Source organism: Aspergillus ambiguus (genome assembly GCF_047715705.1).
Source record: "Aspergillus ambiguus strain CBS 117.58 unplaced genomic scaffold BDV59scaffold_20, whole genome shotgun sequence".
NCBI classification, from domain to species: Eukaryota; Fungi; Ascomycota; class Eurotiomycetes; order Eurotiales; family Aspergillaceae; genus Aspergillus; species Aspergillus ambiguus.
Genome location: NW_027395533.1, coordinates 410,401 through 429,330, shown reverse-complemented (window position 1 = coordinate 429,330; position 18,930 = coordinate 410,401). Strand labels below are relative to the sequence as shown.

Genomic DNA, 18,930 nt, shown 5'->3' with positions numbered 1-18,930 from the left:
AGGTCACACGGATGACGAGAATTGTCGAATGGCCCGTGAGATGTATGAGGAAGAAAAACAATTTGTTATACTAGTGGATTATACAACACGCTATGGTGCCTCAGGAACTCCATCTCCTGTTCAGGCCTAGCGCGTTGTCTCGTGACATCTATAGACGAAATGTTCGCAGGACACACTTCTCTCTGAGGACGGAGTACATACAATTCTCCCCTCGTGTCCATGATGCCTCTTGGTGTATTAAGTCTAGAGATCCAGCAGCGTTGACGGGCACCACAAGCAACATGAAGATGCAAAGGCTGCGTCTGCCCCATGTGGCGCTGATCTTTCGACAAACAGCTCAGCCTTGTCTGACGGGCTTGGCACTTTCCCTCCGTATCTTCGACATATGTTGACAAATGTCGAGACTCCGTTAACTAAAACTCATCACAGTATCATGCAACCTTAATTTTCAACCCATGGCAGATGTTCCAACGGAGGCTTCCGTCTCGTCAGGCCAAGGCCCCCAAAGTACTACTCTTCCTCCTAAGAAGAACCTTCCTGCGGGGCATTTGAACTTGGGAGCTCGCTCTCATGCTGTGGAGAGCTATCTCAAGAGCTATCTCACATCCCCAGCATACCTAGACTATCGGACACATTATCGACTACATGCTGACAGTAATGGAGAGCTCTTCTGGTCTGATGAACTTGAAGAGGCCTTTGGACGGGGTAGGATCGCTCCTGGTGCTCTAGGACCAAGGGCTAATTGGAGTAGCTCTTAGGTCCCTCCCCCTACTAAGCAGCAGCGAAGAACTGAGAGGGGCTTATCCGCATCAGCGGTGTTTGTCTATAGCGGGGTCAATATATACAGAAACTGGAAAAAGAGTAACGGCAAGAGATATTTCAGACCATATTGTTGCCCTTGATATTTCTCTCAGTGGTAATTCTGATTGTAAGGAAAAGTCAGTGTGCCAAATGGGTATGCAAAAACTGATTGATAGTTGCAGGGGAAGTGCTTGTCAGAGGCAAGCACTTGACACACGACTATCCTGTCTCTGCGCTTGCCCCAAAGGAAGCTAGATATATATCGCCCCAAGGTACACGACGTATGCCAGCGCACGAGCCAGACAATTCCCCGACTCAGCTGCTACTTCCGCTTTACCTACCAATTGAACAATCTTGGCCATGCTCCATACACTGCGACAGATTAGCGTTCGTCAAGTTCATCATGTGGTCAATGGAACGGGATTCGTTGTCCTCCGTCGTCACCAGGTCTCAAGGTCGCATTAAAAGCCCCTATTCATCATACCCGTATTTCACGTCCTTTGAGACGAGAATGTTTGGTACTCGGTTCATCTCGGAATTCCACAACCTCGTTCTTCTTGAATCAAGTCTTGAGCTTTCGGACAAATATTCTCAAAGGAAAACAAAGCTTGGTGCTTTCTTGGAGCTGGACTTCAATACACGCTAATCAAACGATGCCGCCTCCTTTGTGGAAGAATTCAATTGTCAAACTTATATATTTGAAAAGGAATTGCTAGTATCTAAAACTTGGCGGCAAGCTCATTACGAGGCACCATTAACAAAACTCACCGTTCCGTTTGAGACATCATGGTGGGAGAGGCGAATCATTCAACTAACCCAGGGGAAAGAGACAATGGCAGAATACAGACAAAACATTCCTAATGATATTCTCCCGCCCTTGACAATGGTGCAGTTTATCAGTCCGCCCCAGGGCGGCTACGAACTGATATTGCTATGGAGATTTCGTCAGGCGCCACCTGGTGAAGCTGGCATCACCACCTGGACAAGATTCCTTTCGCTATCAGAACCATTTGACACCGATCCCTCCACGAGTGTGGCCCCAAATTCTTCTGCTACCTTAGGGCTCAGTCAGCCAGACATGGCCAACTCCTCCCAGAAACAATATCCTGCTTTCCGGTCCATCCATGTAGCGCAGCCTGAGTTGCCATTTTTTGGAACTTCTCTCATTCCTGAGGACAGCTATCGACTAGACAACGTACCCGCAGATATTGGTATTATAGATTCTGTGACGAATCACCCCCAAGACAATATGATGAACGTGACTCATAACCCCCTCGCGTATGGGCTTCAGGCAGAAGATGTGAGCATTCCGTCTGGTATGGCAGTCCTAAATGACTCGGGTGTCAGCCATGGAAAGCCATACATACCGCCACGACAAAATTCTGTGAACCTGGAGCAAGGGCCTAAAAATAAAAATCATCAAGAGTTGGTGGCAAAATACCAGCTTGGGCCCGAGATAGGGATGCCCACAATCTCTCCGAGGAACGAAACACTGACTGACTCGGGTTATGCCTCAACTACGCGTGGTACGGTTAAGCCTCCTGGTTTCACACCAGGATGCCAGATAGAGGAGATTGAGCCCATTCCCTCCGTCCGATTGTATGGGCTTGCCAGGGAATGTAAACCAGAAGGACGAAGTCGAGAGTATCTATTCCGCTGTCTCGCACATCACCGACATGATACAAGGTTACATCAATGAGCTTGCCGATGAGTTGGCTCAAACTGTCCAACCGTACAAGTTAAGTGATGAAGTGCTTGAACAAATATTTGGCGCTCTCCCAGAATTTCTGAGAGCGTTTGCATTGAGTCTAGGGCAGTCCTCGTCTGACCAAACCTACCGTGATGTGATGGTGTTTGTGCACAGGTATCGCAGGTAGGTCTCAAACGATTGCCCAGATTTCCTTCATTACATCCACTCATAGCTGCGGTTTAGAAACATCACTTCGATATTCAAGGAGAGGTTGTCAGAGAAGGATATACACGACCAAAAATGTCGAGATATGAACCAGATGTCCCTGGATGATATAATGGCTCTCTGGCATGACAGGGTCCGTAGTTTGGAGCCCGAGTCGCCACTCAATGTTGAAGCAGTTGAACCTACGGAACATACTACAGAAAAACTTTTAACATCAGAGGAAGGTGACGTAGGTGAACTCCCCAATGAGAACAGACTACCCGAGAGTCCAGAGGTGGAGGGAGAAGCGGATGAACTGCCTGAGATCGATGTTTATCGGAATATCATCCAAAAGAGTTTTGCGTACACTTCGTTAGTCAACAACATCCGACGAGAGTGTATTTTCGCGTCCTTTGAGCCTGATGTTAGAGGGCAAGTCCGGAGATCGATCCTGCAATGTCTACCTATCTCACCACACATCAGCCGACAAAAACCTGCTGAGTTGCTTCGTGTCAGCTTCAAGATTAGCTGGGACCCGCTGAAGTTTCTGATGGACGAAGAATATACGGGAAGGCTAGAGGAGAAAATAGCAAAAGTTATTACTTTGACGGGCTCTGCAACGTCTGCGCAGGCTATGACCTGCGGCCAATATATACAACAAGTTTGGCCATCCACAGGATCATCCATTTTATGGCTATTGAAGAAACTGGTGTCGAGGGAAACGTGTGTTTCATGTAAGCCTTATAGTAGTATATGACCCATTCCAGGCACTGATATAAATATGGCAGGCAACTTGTCCGATGGCACCACCCTTACCATGTCGAGCCGGCTAGCTGTAGATCAAGCGTCATCCACCAATGTTTGTGTTGATCTTAAGAGTACTGCACCAGTTATTGCAGAAATTGGTGAACAAATGGCTTGGCTTGCGTCTGCTCTCCGGTCCTCCCCGTTCACGCAAGGCGAAGTCGCGTACAGCAGACCATTGGTTAACTCCGTCACAATTGGCCGTGACATGAACGAGAACAATTCAAGAATCACATATATTATCGAGATTGGTGTTGAGATTTACCAAGGGTCAAGAGCCACTGAGATGGTGAATGGCGAATGCTGGCATAATCTGTTCGGGATGCCAGTTGTCGTGGAAGGATTCCCTATACGGCGGAGACTGGAACAGCACCCAGAGGGCATTGAAATTCCGCTCAACATGATGGCTGCATTGGCAGACACCCGCAAAGTCAATTTATTCGATGGAAAGATCATCATTAAGGGGTTCTCGACTATGTTAGTTCCAGCCAAATGCAGCCCCACGGCAGTCACATGGCATCTCCTCTACCGCAAGGATGGAGGGCATATTTCTTATCTCGAGAGTGAGCAGTTTCCCTTGCTCAATATTGGCATTCGGCAACTGGAGGAAATGCGACATTTTGTAGGGTGGTGTCCAGCGTCAAGGCTCTACGCAGGTACGTTTTTCCTTGACTGTCAACTAAACTGAGTACCATCGGTGCTAACCATATAGCAGGAGAGGCCGATGCCAACTATAATATCAAAAACTCACGGTTACCTCGACCCTCAGGAAATGGCATTCTAAGTAATGCGTCATTGTCAGGTGCGTATGAGATTACGGGAAATTCAGCGTTCGAAATAGGCCGAAAAGACATTCGCCTCCGGCGCAGCTCTTACATCAAAAAGATCCGATGGATCTCGGAGAAGTATGCCATTCTCTGGGAAGTTGCAGAGAAGCGAGGCTGGCTTGTAAATGGAGCTACTGCGTTGCTTCATCTGGTTCGCGCGTCTCTCAAGCAAGACCAGCTCGATGAGAAATTCAGTGCCTTGTGTCAACTCACAGACGACAAATTCCAGGAGGAGCGTCAGTCTCATCAATCAGATTCTGCTCTTGATGTTCTTCTGAACCAGAAGAACCTAGAACTGAAAATTTATGCGGAGGATGAAGAGCCTTTCAAGCATCTTGTTGAAAGTCTCTATGACTATTTGGAAAAGACCATCGAATACCAGATAAAATCTACCGGTCCAGGTCCCCAAACCTACAGTCAAGCGAGATCTGCCCTCGACGGGTGGGACTTCACAGACTTGGCTCTTGAACGCGACCCTATTTATCCGCGACGTGCAATTCTGGATGAAGGAGGTCGATCCTGGGTTGATTTTACTCCGTCAATCCATACGGTAACGTTATGCGGAAGGGGATTTGGCGAGATTATCCGTCCTGCCAGAAGCTTGTGCTCGTTGTGGGAGACACTCCCACAAGGCAAGTGCTACCTTGCCGCTGAAGCGACTGATCTCTACAACATAATGGAGCTTTTCGGGGATTCGTGTTCCAGACCGATGAGGCTCAGTCATGAGACTGTCTGGTACATGGCCAAAGAGACAATGACTCAGTGTTCATGTGAGGCCCAGGGTGATGCCACCCATGCAGATATTGCCCAGGTTCTCCTTCCATCGTCAATGCTACATATGCTTCCTAGATCCGCGTCTTTCCACGATCTGACAGGGGCGGTCCTTTTCGGTCATAACACCGGAGACCAATGGTTTTGGGGCGACTCAGGACGGCCGACGAGGACACCGCAAGCATTGCCTCAGGGCGGAAGGGAGCCGACAGTTCTATTTCTGCAGAAAGAGATAGCGGCGTTGGAATAGGCTCGGAGTCTAAAGGCAGCGAAAGCATGTCAACCACGGGCTCTGACCACTTGACTGAAGAGAACCAGGACCATTCGTACCCAGCTGGAGAGGAAAATAACCCTGCGGCGGACAATTGGAGGTCTGAGTCTACAACCTGCACGCACTCGGTAGAAGACTACAAACTAGGTATTATATGTGCCCTCAAGGTCGAACTGATGGCGGTGCGCATGTTGTTCGACGAGACTCATGGGAGACTCCTTGTCTCAAACGAAGACCCCAATTCTTACGCTCTGGGACGCATTGGTAGTCATGATATCGTTGCAGTGTGCCTCCCACATGGCACCTACGGGACCAACCCAGCCGCGGATGTGGCTTCGAATATGAGACGGAGCTTTCCAGCTTTGAAGTTTTGCCTTTTGGTGGGAATTGGGGCTGGGGTGCCGTCTGACAAGAACGACATCCGACTGGGCGACGTGGTGGTCAGCACTCCGAGTGGTAGGTATTCAGGAGTCCTGCCGTACGACATAATAAAAAGCCTTGATGCCGGGGGTTCCCAATTGAATGGATATCTGTGTTCGCCCCCGGCCCATCTGATGGGTGCAATCAGCGAACTGGAGTCTGACCCTGACATCTCCCCGACGCCACTCCAGGGATACCTGCAACAGATCGCGGAATGTAAGCCGGAATATAAGCATCCAGGGAGTGATCACGATCGACTGTTTGAATCGTCCTACACGCACAGGAGCAGGCATGATTCGTGCGACCTGTGTTCGTCCAACCATGAGATCCGACGGCATCCTCGACCATCCACACATCCTCATATCCACTACGGCTTGATCGCGTCCGGAAACCAGGTTATGAGGTCGGCTGACATACGGGACAAACTCGGCCAGGAGCACAACGTCCTCTGCTTTGAGATGGAGGGGGCCGGGATCATGAACAGTCTGCGCTGTCTGGTTATCCGGGGGATCTGCGACTATGCCGATTCACATAAGAACAAACGCTGGCAGAACTACGCGGCAGCGGCAGCGGCGGCGTATGCAAAGCTTCTACTTTCACGAGTGAGGCCAGTAGATAGCGCGCCGCCGTTGAAGCCGAGTGGGAGTCAAACTGCTCGGAAACGGCCATCTCACAGTCTTGCAGAACCATGTGCGAAGCGGACCGGGAGGATATGGGAATGACTGTACAGTAACGGGTATAGAAAATGCATACTACTGTAATGGATCCTGTATGTCCTGAATAGGAAGGATAGGGTGATGACATCATCCGATGAGTCACCGTCCGAATCAGGAAATGAGGGCTAGGGTTTTGGCGGCACTGGGCCAATGAGGGCAGCGACCTGACTCCCGTGCCCCGTCGACAGTGTCTGGCCAGTCAGGACGAGGGCGGACGGTGCCTGGACTAGACGCGAAGCGGCAATTCTTATCTCTTTCCTCCCCGCCGACTTTATCTTCATCCACCACCGTCCGACAACATCCAGCGTCTCTTCGGTTCTGCTTCTCGTCTCGTTGTATATAGATCACACTTACTCCCCCTCGCAGCTACCATCCACTCCCCACCATGGCCATTCACCCCGGTTTGCACCCACCCAATAGCCCCCAACCTCAGGGCCGTCTCTCTCCACACCAAACCCGCGCCATCTCAGCCTGGAGCGAACAAGCTGCCGCCTCGTTGGAGAACCTGACCCTCTCTGAGCCTGCAACCACGACCGACGAGGCCGCACCCACCGGCCCCGGCCCCTCCACGCCCTCGCGGAGTCTCCGCGGCGCCACCGTGTCCTTGTCTATCCCACTGGACGACCCGGTCCCTGCCGAAACCACCGCGCCCCGCGTCAAGATCGTCGGTTCTTCCACCGCCGGGACGCACACACAGACGCAACCGCACAAGACGCCGTCCGTTGCCTTCCGTCGCCGTGAACCCCTCCGTCGCGACAGTCTCCGTGGTCGGGAGGCGCTTCTGAAGGGAAAGGATGGGAGTCGACGCCGCCAGCGCTGGGAGAATGGTACCCACCTTCCATTGCCTCATCCTACGTGACATGGTCTGGGATAAGCTAATTTACGTGTCAGACCGCCTCCTCCATAATCCCTGGGTCGAACCGCCCTCCCCAACCGACTGGTCCGTCCAGCCCACCCACACTCGCCACGACCCGATGCCGTACTACCTCGCCCCTCTCTGGGACGTGCACTACGCCCGTGCCCACCGCGACCGGGTCGCCGCGGCCGCCGCGGCCGTCCCGACCCCGAAACACCGCGTCCCGAAGGACCTCCGGTTGAAGCTCAAGCACGCGCGCGCGGCGCGCGGCTTGCTCCAGGACATCGAGGAGGATATCCGCGGGTTCATCCGGCGATGGAACGAGCGACGGACGGGGGAGAGCGAGGAGGCGTCGTCTTCATCGGACGACGATGAGGTGGTGTTTGTGGGACGGAAGGGACAGACGGGGACGCCGACTATGACGGACGGGTCCACGCGGCGAGATCGGCGAGGCGAGGCGACGCCGACGCCGACGCGGGTCGGCTGCGAGAGCGAGAAGAAGGTGTTTGAGAGTTTGGAGGAGGATCGGGCGGCCGGGTTTGGGTGAGTCACTTGTTTCCGTCACGCAGGGTTGTCTTGGGCGGATGGGGGGCTAACGGGATGGACAGACGCTGGCTGGTGCATTCGATTGCGACGTACTACGGGCTGCATACGTGGTCGGTGACTGTGGGAGAACCGGCACGGAGGGAGGCGTATGTCGGGTTTTATCCGCGCGGGCGAATGGCTGGATCGCCGGGGCGATGCAGCGAGGAGGCAGTAATGCAGGCTGGGGAGGAGCTTCCGCGGCCGTTGTGGATGCAGGTGTAGGGGAGATACGTATGGAGGACGGCGTAGAGGATCGGTACGGTGGAGAATAAATAGGGTTGGCGGATTGCAGATGGTTGAGGCTAGAACCCGGCGAGTGTAGAGATGGTGAGACAGGGAGTTGGTCGATGCATGCAAGGGAGAGACATTATTAGAGTAATCTTGTATAGGGTTGTTTATTGATGTTTATTTGATGTTTATCTCTGTATACGAACTTAGAGATATATGGATCCTATACCTATCGTAAGGAATATGGGTCTCGGGACGAACCGGCCCATCGTGATGGGAATTATAGTATTGACTGACGGATTGATATCTGGTGATCATCGATGTGTTGTCGCATGTCTTATATACTGCATTCCTCCATTTGTTTATTACTCCGCCTCATTTTCCTCCTTCGCATCATCTTCTCTTCTCTTCTCCTCTTCCTCTTCGTCGTCCTCGCTCTCTCTCTCTCCGCCTCATCGATCGTCACCTCCAGCCCCCAACGCCTTGCGTGAACGTGGTGTATTCTTATTCCCCCTCCTTGCTTTTTCTCCCCGCTCTTATATCCTCTTCTCTCTTCTCTCCGTTTGTTCTTCTCTCTCTCGACTCTCCTCTCTCTACCCATCTCTCCCTCTCTACTCATATCATCATGTCTCCCCTCCCGGCCAGCTCCTCGTCCACCACCAGCGACGCCTCCGATCGCTCCAAATCCACCGCTCCCACCGTCTATAGCGATCGACCCGCCTCCAAACACACCCACGATGACCGTTCTCCAGATCTACGGGATCTCACGCCCACCGACTCCGTCTCCACCTGCGCCTCCACCGTTCCCTCCACCGACGACGAGGACCTCCCCGAACCACAACATCCTCCAACCCTCTACGAGGTCGACGATCGTCGTCTGGAAGTCTTGCCCTCTCGTGTCCTCCCGTCGAATCCCTCCACCTTTGGGAAGCTCTTCCCGTCTTCCCGCCGACTCCTCATCCGTCACGACGATGCCACTCTCGACGGCAACATGAATCTCCGCGTCGACACCTCCGTCGCCCAGCGCGCCGGCCACCACCAAGACGTCACCCTCTTCCATCTCCGCATGCACGACCTCTACCCCCGGAAGTTCTCCTTCCGCCGCTACTGTCGCGATTCCGGCCGCGAAGTCTGTCATGCGGAACGCCGTCCGCTCCCGTCCGCCCGCACCAAACGTCCTGTGCTGCATCGCTCCTGGACCAGCGTCCTCGCCAGTCTGCGTCCGGGCTCCACCAACGCCTTCGATCCCCCCGAGCCGGGGTACCGGCCGGAGGCGTTCGACGACGACACCGACGATGACGGCGGTGGGAGCGGCGCCGACGGGGGCAAACTGTCCGATCGCATCCTGCTGGAGTTCTCCAACTATGCGCACGTCGAGCTCACCCCGCGCGGCCGACGCTACGAGTATGAATACTGGGCCACCCGGTACCAGTGGCGGCGCGAGTGCCGTCGCGAAGCGGACCTGGGCGGGGTGTCTGTCTCGTATCATCTCGTCAACACCCGCACCGCGAAACAGGTCGCCCACCTCATGCCCGACGTCCTCACGCCGCTGGAGGCCGCGGACGAGCAGAAGAAGGGCGGCTGGGTGCCCCCGTCGTCGATGTGGATCCACGATCCGTCCGTCTACCAGACGATGCCGGACGTTGCCGAGTGAGTTCCTTTAAACCAACCGAGTCCGTCAGGAACTTGATGAGTTGTCCACGCTAACCGATGCAGTGTGATTGTCGCGACGGGCTTGATGGTGCTGGTCGACGACTGCATCCGACGGCGATGGCACACGCCGCCCAAGTCCCCCTCGTTTTCGCTCGCGAAGAGCCTCGAGCTGATGGGCCCGCGACGCCTGCTTGATGAGGTGTTCCATCGTCGGGGATCGGCCTGAGCGGCGCAAGGTCGTGTATGGACGTACTCTGGATGTGACTGACGTGCAGGTCGATCGCCTCATGCGCTAGCACTCGCAGGCGGGGAGGTGACGACGATGATGCCTGATGATTTACGACGCGGACGGGATGGAATGGAATGGGACGGTTGGGGCATGTGGATTCGCATCCCTGTGTGATTTTGGCGAGGATGGCCTTGGGTCGTGGCGTTGGGTGGTGATTTCCGCCTCATTTTGTGTATTTAGTTGGCTCAGCGGTTGGATGATATTTCTTGATTCATGGGTTTCTTGTTTGAGAGTCATGGTTCATGCGTGTCAGTGCGAGACGCAGATATCACGTTTTAGCTTGCTGCGTAGAGGCGCTTTAAACAGCCGCCGCTCTGCCCTAAGGCCGACTGAACCATGGTTCACTCCCCCGTGCTGCCTGATCCCCTCCTGACATTTCTATTCCGCCCGCATTTGTACATTCTATGATTCTTTTGGTTTATTTTGTCTGTTTTGTCGTATGTTCCCCTTTTCCCCTCATTCTTACTAAGGAGTCGGTCGCGAATCGCATATCAAGCTGGCCAGGACGACCCCGTGCCTGGGTCCGCCGCACTGGTTAGAAGACAATTAAGCTTGTCCGGTCCCCATGCGGGGGTCGATCGAGACCATCAACGGCGGCTACATCCAGCTCGAGGCCGGTCCGGTTCCTCTGCAGGCGGATTCTTCGCGGGCGCCCCCTTATGCAGGTGCTTGCTTGCCGATGAGGCTTCACGAGCATGCGGACAAGGTGGCCGACGACGCTGGTGCTTCCTTCGTGCCTTTGCGCCGCGGTGCTTTGGCCAGTCTGACTCCGACTGGATGGTTGTGAGTCCACGATGCGAGCATGCACGTATGTATGCCCAACACGGTGCCAGAGGAAAGCAGCGAATCAAGCCGGTTCTGCTGCGGATGTTATGGAAGCCCTGGTTGTTTGGCCACGATCTCCAATTATTATTCAATTTCACTCTTTTTTATTTTTATTTTTATTTTCATTTTTTTTTTTTTCTCCTATCGCTGAAAGACCACAGAACGGAATAACAATATGCACAGCGGCCTGGCCTCCCTTCATCTAGGGCTGGGACGTCCGCACGCGCCGGGAACTGCTTCCCCTCCACCCCCCTCCTGTCCGAACAGGTTATCATTGATGAGCTGGCATACCGCACCGTGGCCGCGAGGGTCCGCTGGTTGTTCCCCGAGTGGCCCAACACCGTCGATTCTGGCGTCAATTCGTCTAGGGAGCCCCTCCTCTCCGCTTTTGGGCAACGAGACACATCTCTGCCCCCCCACCAGCCTAGCCAACCCTGTGCGATCCCACCCAGGGTTGTTTCTTCCAGAACCTCCCTTCTCCCCGCAGGCGTTCGAAGAGCGTTCATGAGGCTACCGGCCTGGTTTCTACCCGATGGATGAGGGAGCAACCGCCATCCATCCTTGGATCGAGGACGAGAACTGGACCCTGAATCCCGGGCCCAGGACGAGCGACATGGATGGCCTCGACGAGGTCTGAGTTGTCTTGTCTCCTCTGTCTCCCAACGGCTGCCGCGCTGCCTGTCCTGTACGACGGGCGTTGCGGATTGTCAGCCAGCATTTCGCGGACACCTCGGTGTCTTTATTTTTATTTTCATATTTTGGTTCATTTTTTTTTTCTTAATTTGTTTAAATATATATTTTCGAACGCATTGGAAGCCTCAGATCTCGCGGTATGTGGAGACTAGCGGGCTTCCTCCCTGGCCGGTTGGCGTTTCTTCAAGGGTACATTTCTCAGTCGGCGTGCGCCGGGCCGTTCCAGCTTGCAGCCTCAAGATGATCCGCAGGTTCTCCATGCAACTGACGTTTCCTCGAGTGGACAGAGAAGGGAGGGGGGAGTTGGCTGACGATGTGCCATGCCCCCCGCAACATGCATAAGTCCGGGCTGTTAGGTTCGATGGGTTAGGTGCCGTGTTTGTCACGTCAAGGGTGAAAATTTTTAAAAAAAAAATGGGGGGGAGAATAAAATAAAAAAGATAATTTTTTTTCTAAAAGACACCCGGTTTGGGGCTCGAAGGATGGCCCACAGTTTATATGACGGACTCCCCGCTTCCCATATCCAGCAGAACGTTGAGGGCTTTGCAGAGAAACGATCAGAGGAAATACAGAATTCTCCTAAACTACCTCGACAACTCTCAATTGATCGATTCGAGTGGGTTGGTCGGTCTTATCAATTGAGCCTGTCGTGAACAACCCCCCCTCCCTCTACCCGATCTGATCCCTACGCACGTCGACAGAACCGCTGCCCCTACCGTCATCGACCGCCAATATCGTGTCGTCGACGGTTCCGCTGGATATCCCTGTGCTAGACGCCTTTGCCACCCGTCGTCATGTCCACGCCGGCCGTACCGCAAAGCAGCCGATGGCAAGAACAACTGCAGAGTATGTGTGCCCCACTTCACCCAGAGGCCATGCGTTCATAATCATATGCTAACGAACCTCGAAGGCCATTGCCAGAAGGTCGGGCTTCCGGTGCCCGTCTACCACATCATCACCGACCGACGAGGTATGCTCTCCGCCGCACAACTTCCCCTTCAGTATCTCCTGGCAAAGGCCCGTCGTCCACTTGTGTCGACAGTCCAGAGTGGAGTTCCTTCACCGACTTTTACCTTCACCCTTCAGGTTCTTTTCCCGCTAACTGCCGCTGCCTCAGGAGGTCGTACGGCTTGGTCCTGCTTCGTCCACCTGAAAGTGGCCAACGTCTGTTCTCAGTACTGGTTCAACGACAAAAATATCAACAACGCCAAAGAAGCCGCCGCCGAGGCCGCGCTGAAGTGGCTGCTGAATCCGTCGACCCCGACAACTTTCTACACAGGGCCGGGGGCACCGCCGACGACGCGGGACTATCGGTAGTTTGCCCCGTGGTTTTGGTCTTTTCCGTCTTTCGGTCGTGTCTTTGTTTTATTTTTTTCTATTTCATCTCCTCTGCTTCTCCCGCGTGACTGGGTTCTCGCTCTCCTACCGACATGACATCCTTCGATCCCTCGCCTTTCCCACCTCCCTTGCGAACGAATCACCGCCTCGCAGACGTGTACAACATTCGCCCCTCGATTCTCCAGCTGGTAGGTTGGCTTGGCTTGGCCGGGCAGAATCCTTCGGGTGGAATCGAACTGGTTTGATTTGAACTGAATTTGGAATCGAATTGGATGGGACTGGACTTGGATTCTGGACTGGTTCACTTTTTTTTTTTTTTTACCGTTTTGCCTGATGTATCTTATTGAACCGGCCTGTGTATGGTTCCTTTTTTGGTCCTATTTCTGTGGATTTCCTTCGCCTGTTGTTGTTACGGCCTCCTGCTTGACGCTGGCTGCTTTTCGGTTGCCGATACCGCTCCCCGGACTGGAGTTATGACGACAGATAATACGGTACAAGAATGATAATGTATGTGCATGTGCAGAGGGTCCGGGGCGACGTCGAAAGAGTATACTGCGGTAGAGTGACAGAACTCTGGAACCGACGTGAGCTTAACCTTATTCCTCCCGCTCACGTGCGTACCAGACTTTCATCCATCCCACAAGTTAGTAAGTACCCTGCGGTATGCTGCTCCATCCCGAACTATATACCCATCCATATATACTACCCCTCCCTCGGTACCTGGATGAGAACTCTCCTATCGATCCCTATATTCTACTGCCCAGCTAATACGCAAATCGCCCTCCCCTCCCATTCCTCCACCCGTAATACCCCCGCAGCGCCACACACCCCGCACTCACAAACAGCAGCAACGCCGCATTCGTCCAGTGTCCCGTCGGATAACCCCGCGCCGCCTCGTCGCTCTTGTAAATCCACACGCCCACGATCTGCCCGGGAGCCCCGAACGACACGTTCAGTGCGATCGCCAGCCCCGTCCCGGCCGTCGACCGCAGATTTGCCGACAGCCACCCCAACAGCGGCGGGATGCACGCGAACGCCCCGCTCGTCGCGACTATCAGACATCCATACCGGCGCTATCTCATCAGCACATCTACTCCCGACTACTCGCCTGCCGCCACAATGGCAATGACGTCCTAAGAAAGGTGTTGAAGGGAGGGGGAGGGAACATACAAGATACGCATCCGCAGGCAGAACCGCCGACGCCAGAAACCCCATCGCCCCGATGAACGCAAACCCGGCTGAATGCAGCCCGCGGCTGTTGAACCGGTCCGCCGACCACGCCGCCGCCGTCGTCACCACGTACGCCACCGCCCACGGCGGCACCGTCATCAGCTGCGCCCGCAGATTCGCATACCCCAGTCCGGCCGTGATGGCCGGCGTGAACAGCGACAGGCTCGAGAACGGCGTCGAGATGCCAAAGTATACCTGTCGTCGCTCGCTGTGTTAGCCGCAATTCCCTTCCCTCGAAGGTCCCTGGGGGAGGGCAGGGGACAGGCATACAGCGTAATGCGCATATAACCGCCAGTCGGTGAGGACGTCCCGCGCGTCGGCCCATGTCATGGCGTGGGCGGCGGCCTTGGAGCCCTCGTCTGCGAGGCGGCGCGTCGCGAGTGCCTTCTCGGCCGGGCTCAGCCACCGCGCCGTGTCGGGGTAATCCGGGAGGAAGAACCAGACGAGGAGGGCCGAGGCGCACGATGGCGCGCCCTCAATGATGAACAGCCATCGCCAGGCGGAGAGCCCGCGGGCCTGGTTCAGGTGGCCGACGCCGTAGGCGATGGCGCCCCCGAACGCCCCCGCGAGGGTCGCCGAGGCGAGGATCAGGGCTACCCGCAGCGACCGCTCCGAGCGTCGGTACCAGAAGGTCAGGTAGTAGACGAGGCCTGGGAAGAGGCCTGCTTCCATGGCGCCGAGGAGGAAGCGGATGCCCGTTACTTGAGCGGTGGTGTGGGTGCCGCCGAGGCCCATTGTTGCGGCGCCCCAGGCGAGCATGAGGAAGGAGATCCAGCGCTGCGAGGGGAGGTTAGAATTGGGGGGTTGGTTGGCGGAAGGGGGAGGGAATACGCTGGGACGGAGCTTCTTCAGGAAGTAATTGGAGGGGACTTCGAAGAGGGCGTAGGCGATGAGGAAGACCATGAGGGCGATGCTGCGCTGGTTAGTGAAGTGTCGGTGCCGGTGTGAGTGTGGCTGGGAACGGACGTGTATTGGTAGGAGGACATGTTGGTCTCCGTGAGGAGATCATCGCCCGTGTCTTCATTGAGGATTTTCGCATTCCCTGCCGCTGTCAGCAGCCGCGTCCGTTGACATCGTTGACGGCCTACCAATGTTGGACCGGTCCAGGTAGCACAGGAGGTAGATGCCCGCGCAGAGGGGAATGATCCGCAGATCTTGCTTGAACACGAGCGCTCTCTCTTCGCTGCTCTGAACCTGGCATTCATGAGCATGTTGCGTGTTCGTGTCAATGGATGTAGACCGACCTCTGGGGCAGATTCTGCCAATTCGACATCAGCGCTGGGCGTCTTCTCAGGCGCACTCATGGTGAAGGGTGGTCGCAGAAAACTCAAGGGATGCGCGCTCCGTTATTCTTATGCGGACTGGCGTCCCCCACGTTACCCCGGCGCAGGCGCCATTAGTCGGTCAGGCCTGGACTGTACACCGACAGTCGGAGAATGTCCGATGGTTCCATGGGCAATGTAAGATTATACTCCCAGGGAGATCCGTAGGGAGCTTCAATGGAAAAGGTGTGCATAAAAGTAAGAAATGTCGACAGCAGTAGAAGGAGTAAACAACATACTCCGCAATCGATGTTGATGGTGTTTGTCTGTGGGGAGTGACCCAGCACCTGCAAACACTGCAAACCAACCAAACAACCCGTTTATCGATAATGCGCCATCCTCGAGATCAGTTTCCTCTTCAAGTTCTCAGCCCCGGTCAATGCCTGGGAGATGTCTTCCATCCACCCGCGGAATCCCCTTTTATCGTACCTCTAGACCCTCTCCCTTTGTCCTCTCCCGGCCTGGGCTTCCACATTGCCCCCAATTCGCCATGTCGACTGCCCCGCGCAAACCAATGCCCTCGGCGTTGAAGCTGGATCTACACGCAAAGTGTTCGGTGAGTCTTCTCTCGCTGTCTCTAATTCCTGTCTCCAAGCTAACCGCTCCTTCCAGACCACCAAAGCCCGCGCCAGCACCCTCCATCTCCCCCACGGCGATGTCCCCCTCCCGATCTTCATGCCCGTAGCGACCCAAGCCTCGCTCAAGGGTCTCACCTACGACCAACTCAAACAGACCGGGTGCATGCTCTGTCTGAACAACACCTACCATCTGGGGTTGAAGCCGGGACAGGCCGTTCTGGACGAAGTCGGCGGCGCACATAAGCTCCAGGGCTGGGATCGAAATATCCTGACCGACAGTGGGGGGTTTGTCGTCCGCCCTGTGCTGTTGATTCGCGCTCATCGTTATCAGGTTCCAGATGGTGTCGCTGCTTAAACTGGCCAATGTCACCGAGGAGGGCGTGCGGTTTCTCAGTCCGCACGACGGATCGCCCATGTGAGTAGCTGAGCAGGAAGTCGACGATCGACAGTGACTGACGTGTCTAGGCTGCTCACCCCAGAACACTCCATCTCGCTTCAAAACTCCATCGGCTCGGATATTATTATGCAGCTCGACGACGTAATCGCGACAACGTCGCCGGATCACCAACGCATCCAGGAGGCCATGGAGCGGTCGGTACGCTGGCTGGATCGCTGCATCGACGCTCACAAGTACCCCGAACGACAGAACCTGTTTTGTATCATCCAGGGCGGGCTGGATCTGGAACTGCGTAGAAAGTGCTGTGAGGAGATGGTGGCACGCGACACGCCGGGGATCGCCATTGGAGGGCTCTCCGGGGGGGAGGCCAAGGAGTCGTTCTGCGAGGTGTACGTCTGCCCACAATTATTCCCGTAACCGGCTCTAATACAGGATTAGCGTCGGTACCTGCACTGGGCTTCTTCCAGAACAGAAGCCAAGATATGTTATGGGAGTGGTGAGTGCTGTCCTAGAGACGGTTGACTTTTGTTTTAACGCCACCAGGGCTATCCCGAGGACCTCATCGTCGGAGTCGCCTTAGGGGCCGACATGTTTGATTGCGTATGGCCCACTCGCACTGCTGTAAGTTCTCCGATGCACCACAACCGTCATGCCCGCTGATCGTAGGCGATACAGCGCTTCGGGAATGCTGTGGTGTCCACCGGTACTCTCAACCTGCGTCACCACTCCTTCTCCGAGGACTTCCGTCCTGTCGAAGAAGGCTGTACGTGTACCATCTGTCGGCCTCGGGACCAGGGTGGTCTGGGGGTTACACGCGCGTACTTGCACCATCTCACCGCCAAGGAGACCGTGGGCGCTCATCTGTATGATATTTCCCAGTTTTCTTTCTTCGTGTACCTGCTGCGATTGCTAATTGTCAGGCTTACAATCCATAATGTGCACTACTTGCTGGCCCTCATGGCCTCGGCCCGCGAGGCGATTCTGGAAGACCGGTTCCCCGCGTTCCTGCGCCGGTTTTTTGGCAAACTCTACGGGGACAAAGCGAACTTCCCGCAATGGGTCGTTGGAGCCTTGCGTGGAGTAGGGGTTGATCTGATGGAGGATATATAAACAGCCAAACACCTGTAGAACGACAAGTTTTATCATTCAGCGTCTGTGCAATAGTTGGAAGTATACGTACTCGTCCCGATTGGGCAATATCAGCACGTGACCACGTGCCGCGTCGCGCGTCTTTCCCGAACCAAAAACTGCCAAACCATCAACTCTTCCCGCTACTTCTTCTTCACGATCGTGAACTCCCCCAGACAATATGGTCATCACACACGACCCCCCCACCGCCGCCAACGGCAACGCCAGTGATGGCACTACCAACACCAACGGGTTCAGTACCGTCCAGCACAACCCCGCCCATGAAGAACACCAATACATCAACCTCATCCGCACCATCATGGCGGAAGGCGAATATCGCGCGGACCGCACTGGCACCGGAACAAGAGCTATCTTCGCGCCCCCTCAACTGCGCTTCTCACTCTCCAAGCGCAGTGCAGACGGAACTCCCATTCCTGTCCTCCCCCTCCTCACCACCAAGCGCGTCTTCCTCCGCGGGGTAATCGCCGAGCTGCTCTGGTTCATCTCCGGCTGCACGTCCTCGCTGCCCCTGTCGGAGCAGGGCATCAAGATCTGGGACGGCAACGGCAGCCGCGAGTTTCTCGACAAGGTGGGCCTGTCCCACCGCGCTGTCGGGGATCTCGGTCCCGTGTACGGCTTCCAGTGGCGGCATTTCGGCGCGGAGTACGTCGACGCCAACACCGACTACACCGGGAAGGGTGTAGATCAGCTCGCAGACGTCGTGCGCAAGCTGAAGGAGAATCCGTTTGATCGTCGCATTGTCCTCTCCGCCTGGAACCCGGCCGACCTATCCAAGATGGCGCTCCCCCCGTGCCATATGTTCGCCCAGTTTTACGTCTCTTATCCCGACGGCCCCGACAACAAGGGCTACCTGTCGTGCCTGATGTACCAGCGCTCCGTCGACACGGCCCTCGGTCTCCCCTTCAACATCGCCTCCTACGCCCTCCTCACGCACATGCTCGCCCACGCCGCGGACCTGCACCCCGGCACCTTCACCCACACCATGGGCGACACCCACATCTACGTCGACCATCTCGAGCCCCTACGGGAGCAGCTCAACCGGGAGCCGACCGAGTTCCCGGAGCTGCGCATCAAGCGCGACGACCGCGGCAGCGGCGTGATCGACGGGTGGAAGGCCGAGGAATTCGAAGTCCTCAACTACAACCCGCACAAGACGATCAAGATGCAGATGAGCGTGTAAACCTATACAGACAGACATACCGAATGCATGCATAATGAATGAGCGTACATCCATGACAAAAACAACCCGTAACGTAACGCAACGCAATGCAACGCCTAAACGC

General features: G+C 55.2%; 8 protein-coding genes across 8 annotated transcripts; 7 read left to right on the top strand and 1 right to left on the bottom strand.

The window, feature by feature from the left end:
• Positions 1-387: 387 nt before the first annotated feature.
• BDV59DRAFT_55978 (uncharacterized protein) lies at positions 388-1,540 on the top strand. Its single transcript, XM_073696633.1, has 3 exons — positions 388-705; positions 752-928; positions 984-1,540. Exons 1-3 carry the CDS (start codon positions 456-458, stop codon positions 1,445-1,447), a joined length of 891 nt encoding a protein of 296 aa, XP_073547108.1. The 5' UTR covers positions 388-455; the 3' UTR covers positions 1,448-1,540.
• A 93-nt stretch (positions 1,541-1,633) lies between these two features.
• BDV59DRAFT_193855 (uncharacterized protein) lies at positions 1,634-6,521 on the top strand (the record flags this gene model as incomplete). The annotated part of the gene is made up of 7 exons (XM_073692299.1): positions 1,634-2,327; positions 2,416-2,674; positions 2,735-3,429; positions 3,484-4,155; positions 4,215-5,308; positions 5,356-6,390; positions 6,465-6,521. 7 exons carry the CDS (start codon positions 1,634-1,636, stop codon positions 6,519-6,521), a joined length of 4,506 nt encoding a protein of 1,501 aa, XP_073547107.1.
• Positions 6,522-6,770: 249 nt separating this feature from the next.
• BDV59DRAFT_55958 (uncharacterized protein) lies at positions 6,771-8,368 on the top strand. Its single transcript, XM_073696632.1, has 3 exons — positions 6,771-7,331; positions 7,396-7,903; positions 7,969-8,368. The coding sequence occupies exons 1-3, from the start codon at positions 6,890-6,892 to the stop codon at positions 8,165-8,167; spliced, it is 1,149 nt and encodes a 382-aa protein (XP_073547106.1). The 5' UTR covers positions 6,771-6,889; the 3' UTR covers positions 8,168-8,368.
• A 127-nt stretch (positions 8,369-8,495) lies between these two features.
• BDV59DRAFT_180515 (uncharacterized protein) lies at positions 8,496-10,335 on the top strand. The gene is made up of 2 exons (XM_073690074.1): positions 8,496-9,823; positions 9,890-10,335. Exons 1-2 carry the CDS (start codon positions 8,799-8,801, stop codon positions 10,050-10,052), a joined length of 1,188 nt encoding a protein of 395 aa, XP_073547105.1. The 5' UTR covers positions 8,496-8,798; the 3' UTR covers positions 10,053-10,335.
• On the top strand, positions 9,993-10,584 carry BDV59DRAFT_55945 (uncharacterized protein). Its single transcript, XM_073696630.1, has one exon. The coding sequence runs from the start codon at positions 10,159-10,161 to the stop codon at positions 10,486-10,488; it is 330 nt and encodes a 109-aa protein (XP_073547104.1). The 5' UTR covers positions 9,993-10,158; the 3' UTR covers positions 10,489-10,584.
• A 1,843-nt stretch (positions 10,585-12,427) lies between these two features.
• BDV59DRAFT_202844 (uncharacterized protein) lies at positions 12,428-12,950 on the top strand (the record flags this gene model as incomplete). The annotated part of the gene is made up of 2 exons (XM_073694144.1): positions 12,428-12,479; positions 12,544-12,950. 2 exons carry the CDS (start codon positions 12,428-12,430, stop codon positions 12,948-12,950), a joined length of 459 nt encoding a protein of 152 aa, XP_073547103.1.
• A 617-nt stretch (positions 12,951-13,567) lies between these two features.
• On the bottom strand, positions 13,568-15,505 carry BDV59DRAFT_208666 (putative MFS transporter; the record flags this gene model as incomplete). Its single annotated transcript, XM_073695244.1, has 9 exons — positions 13,568-13,596; positions 13,627-13,652; positions 13,800-14,044; positions 14,142-14,396; positions 14,472-14,978; positions 15,033-15,114; positions 15,168-15,243; positions 15,290-15,395; positions 15,446-15,505. 9 exons carry the CDS (start codon positions 15,503-15,505, stop codon positions 13,568-13,570), a joined length of 1,386 nt encoding a protein of 461 aa, XP_073547102.1.
• A 508-nt stretch (positions 15,506-16,013) lies between these two features.
• On the top strand, positions 16,014-18,827 carry BDV59DRAFT_193850 (uncharacterized protein; the record flags this gene model as incomplete). The annotated part of the gene is made up of 10 exons (XM_073692298.1): positions 16,014-16,079; positions 16,136-16,386; positions 16,433-16,516; positions 16,567-16,887; positions 16,937-16,994; positions 17,042-17,119; positions 17,174-17,361; positions 17,419-17,560; positions 17,663-17,726; positions 17,803-18,827. The coding sequence occupies 10 exons, from the start codon at positions 16,014-16,016 to the stop codon at positions 18,825-18,827; spliced, it is 2,277 nt and encodes a 758-aa protein (XP_073547101.1).
• Positions 18,828-18,930: the final 103 nt, after the last annotated feature.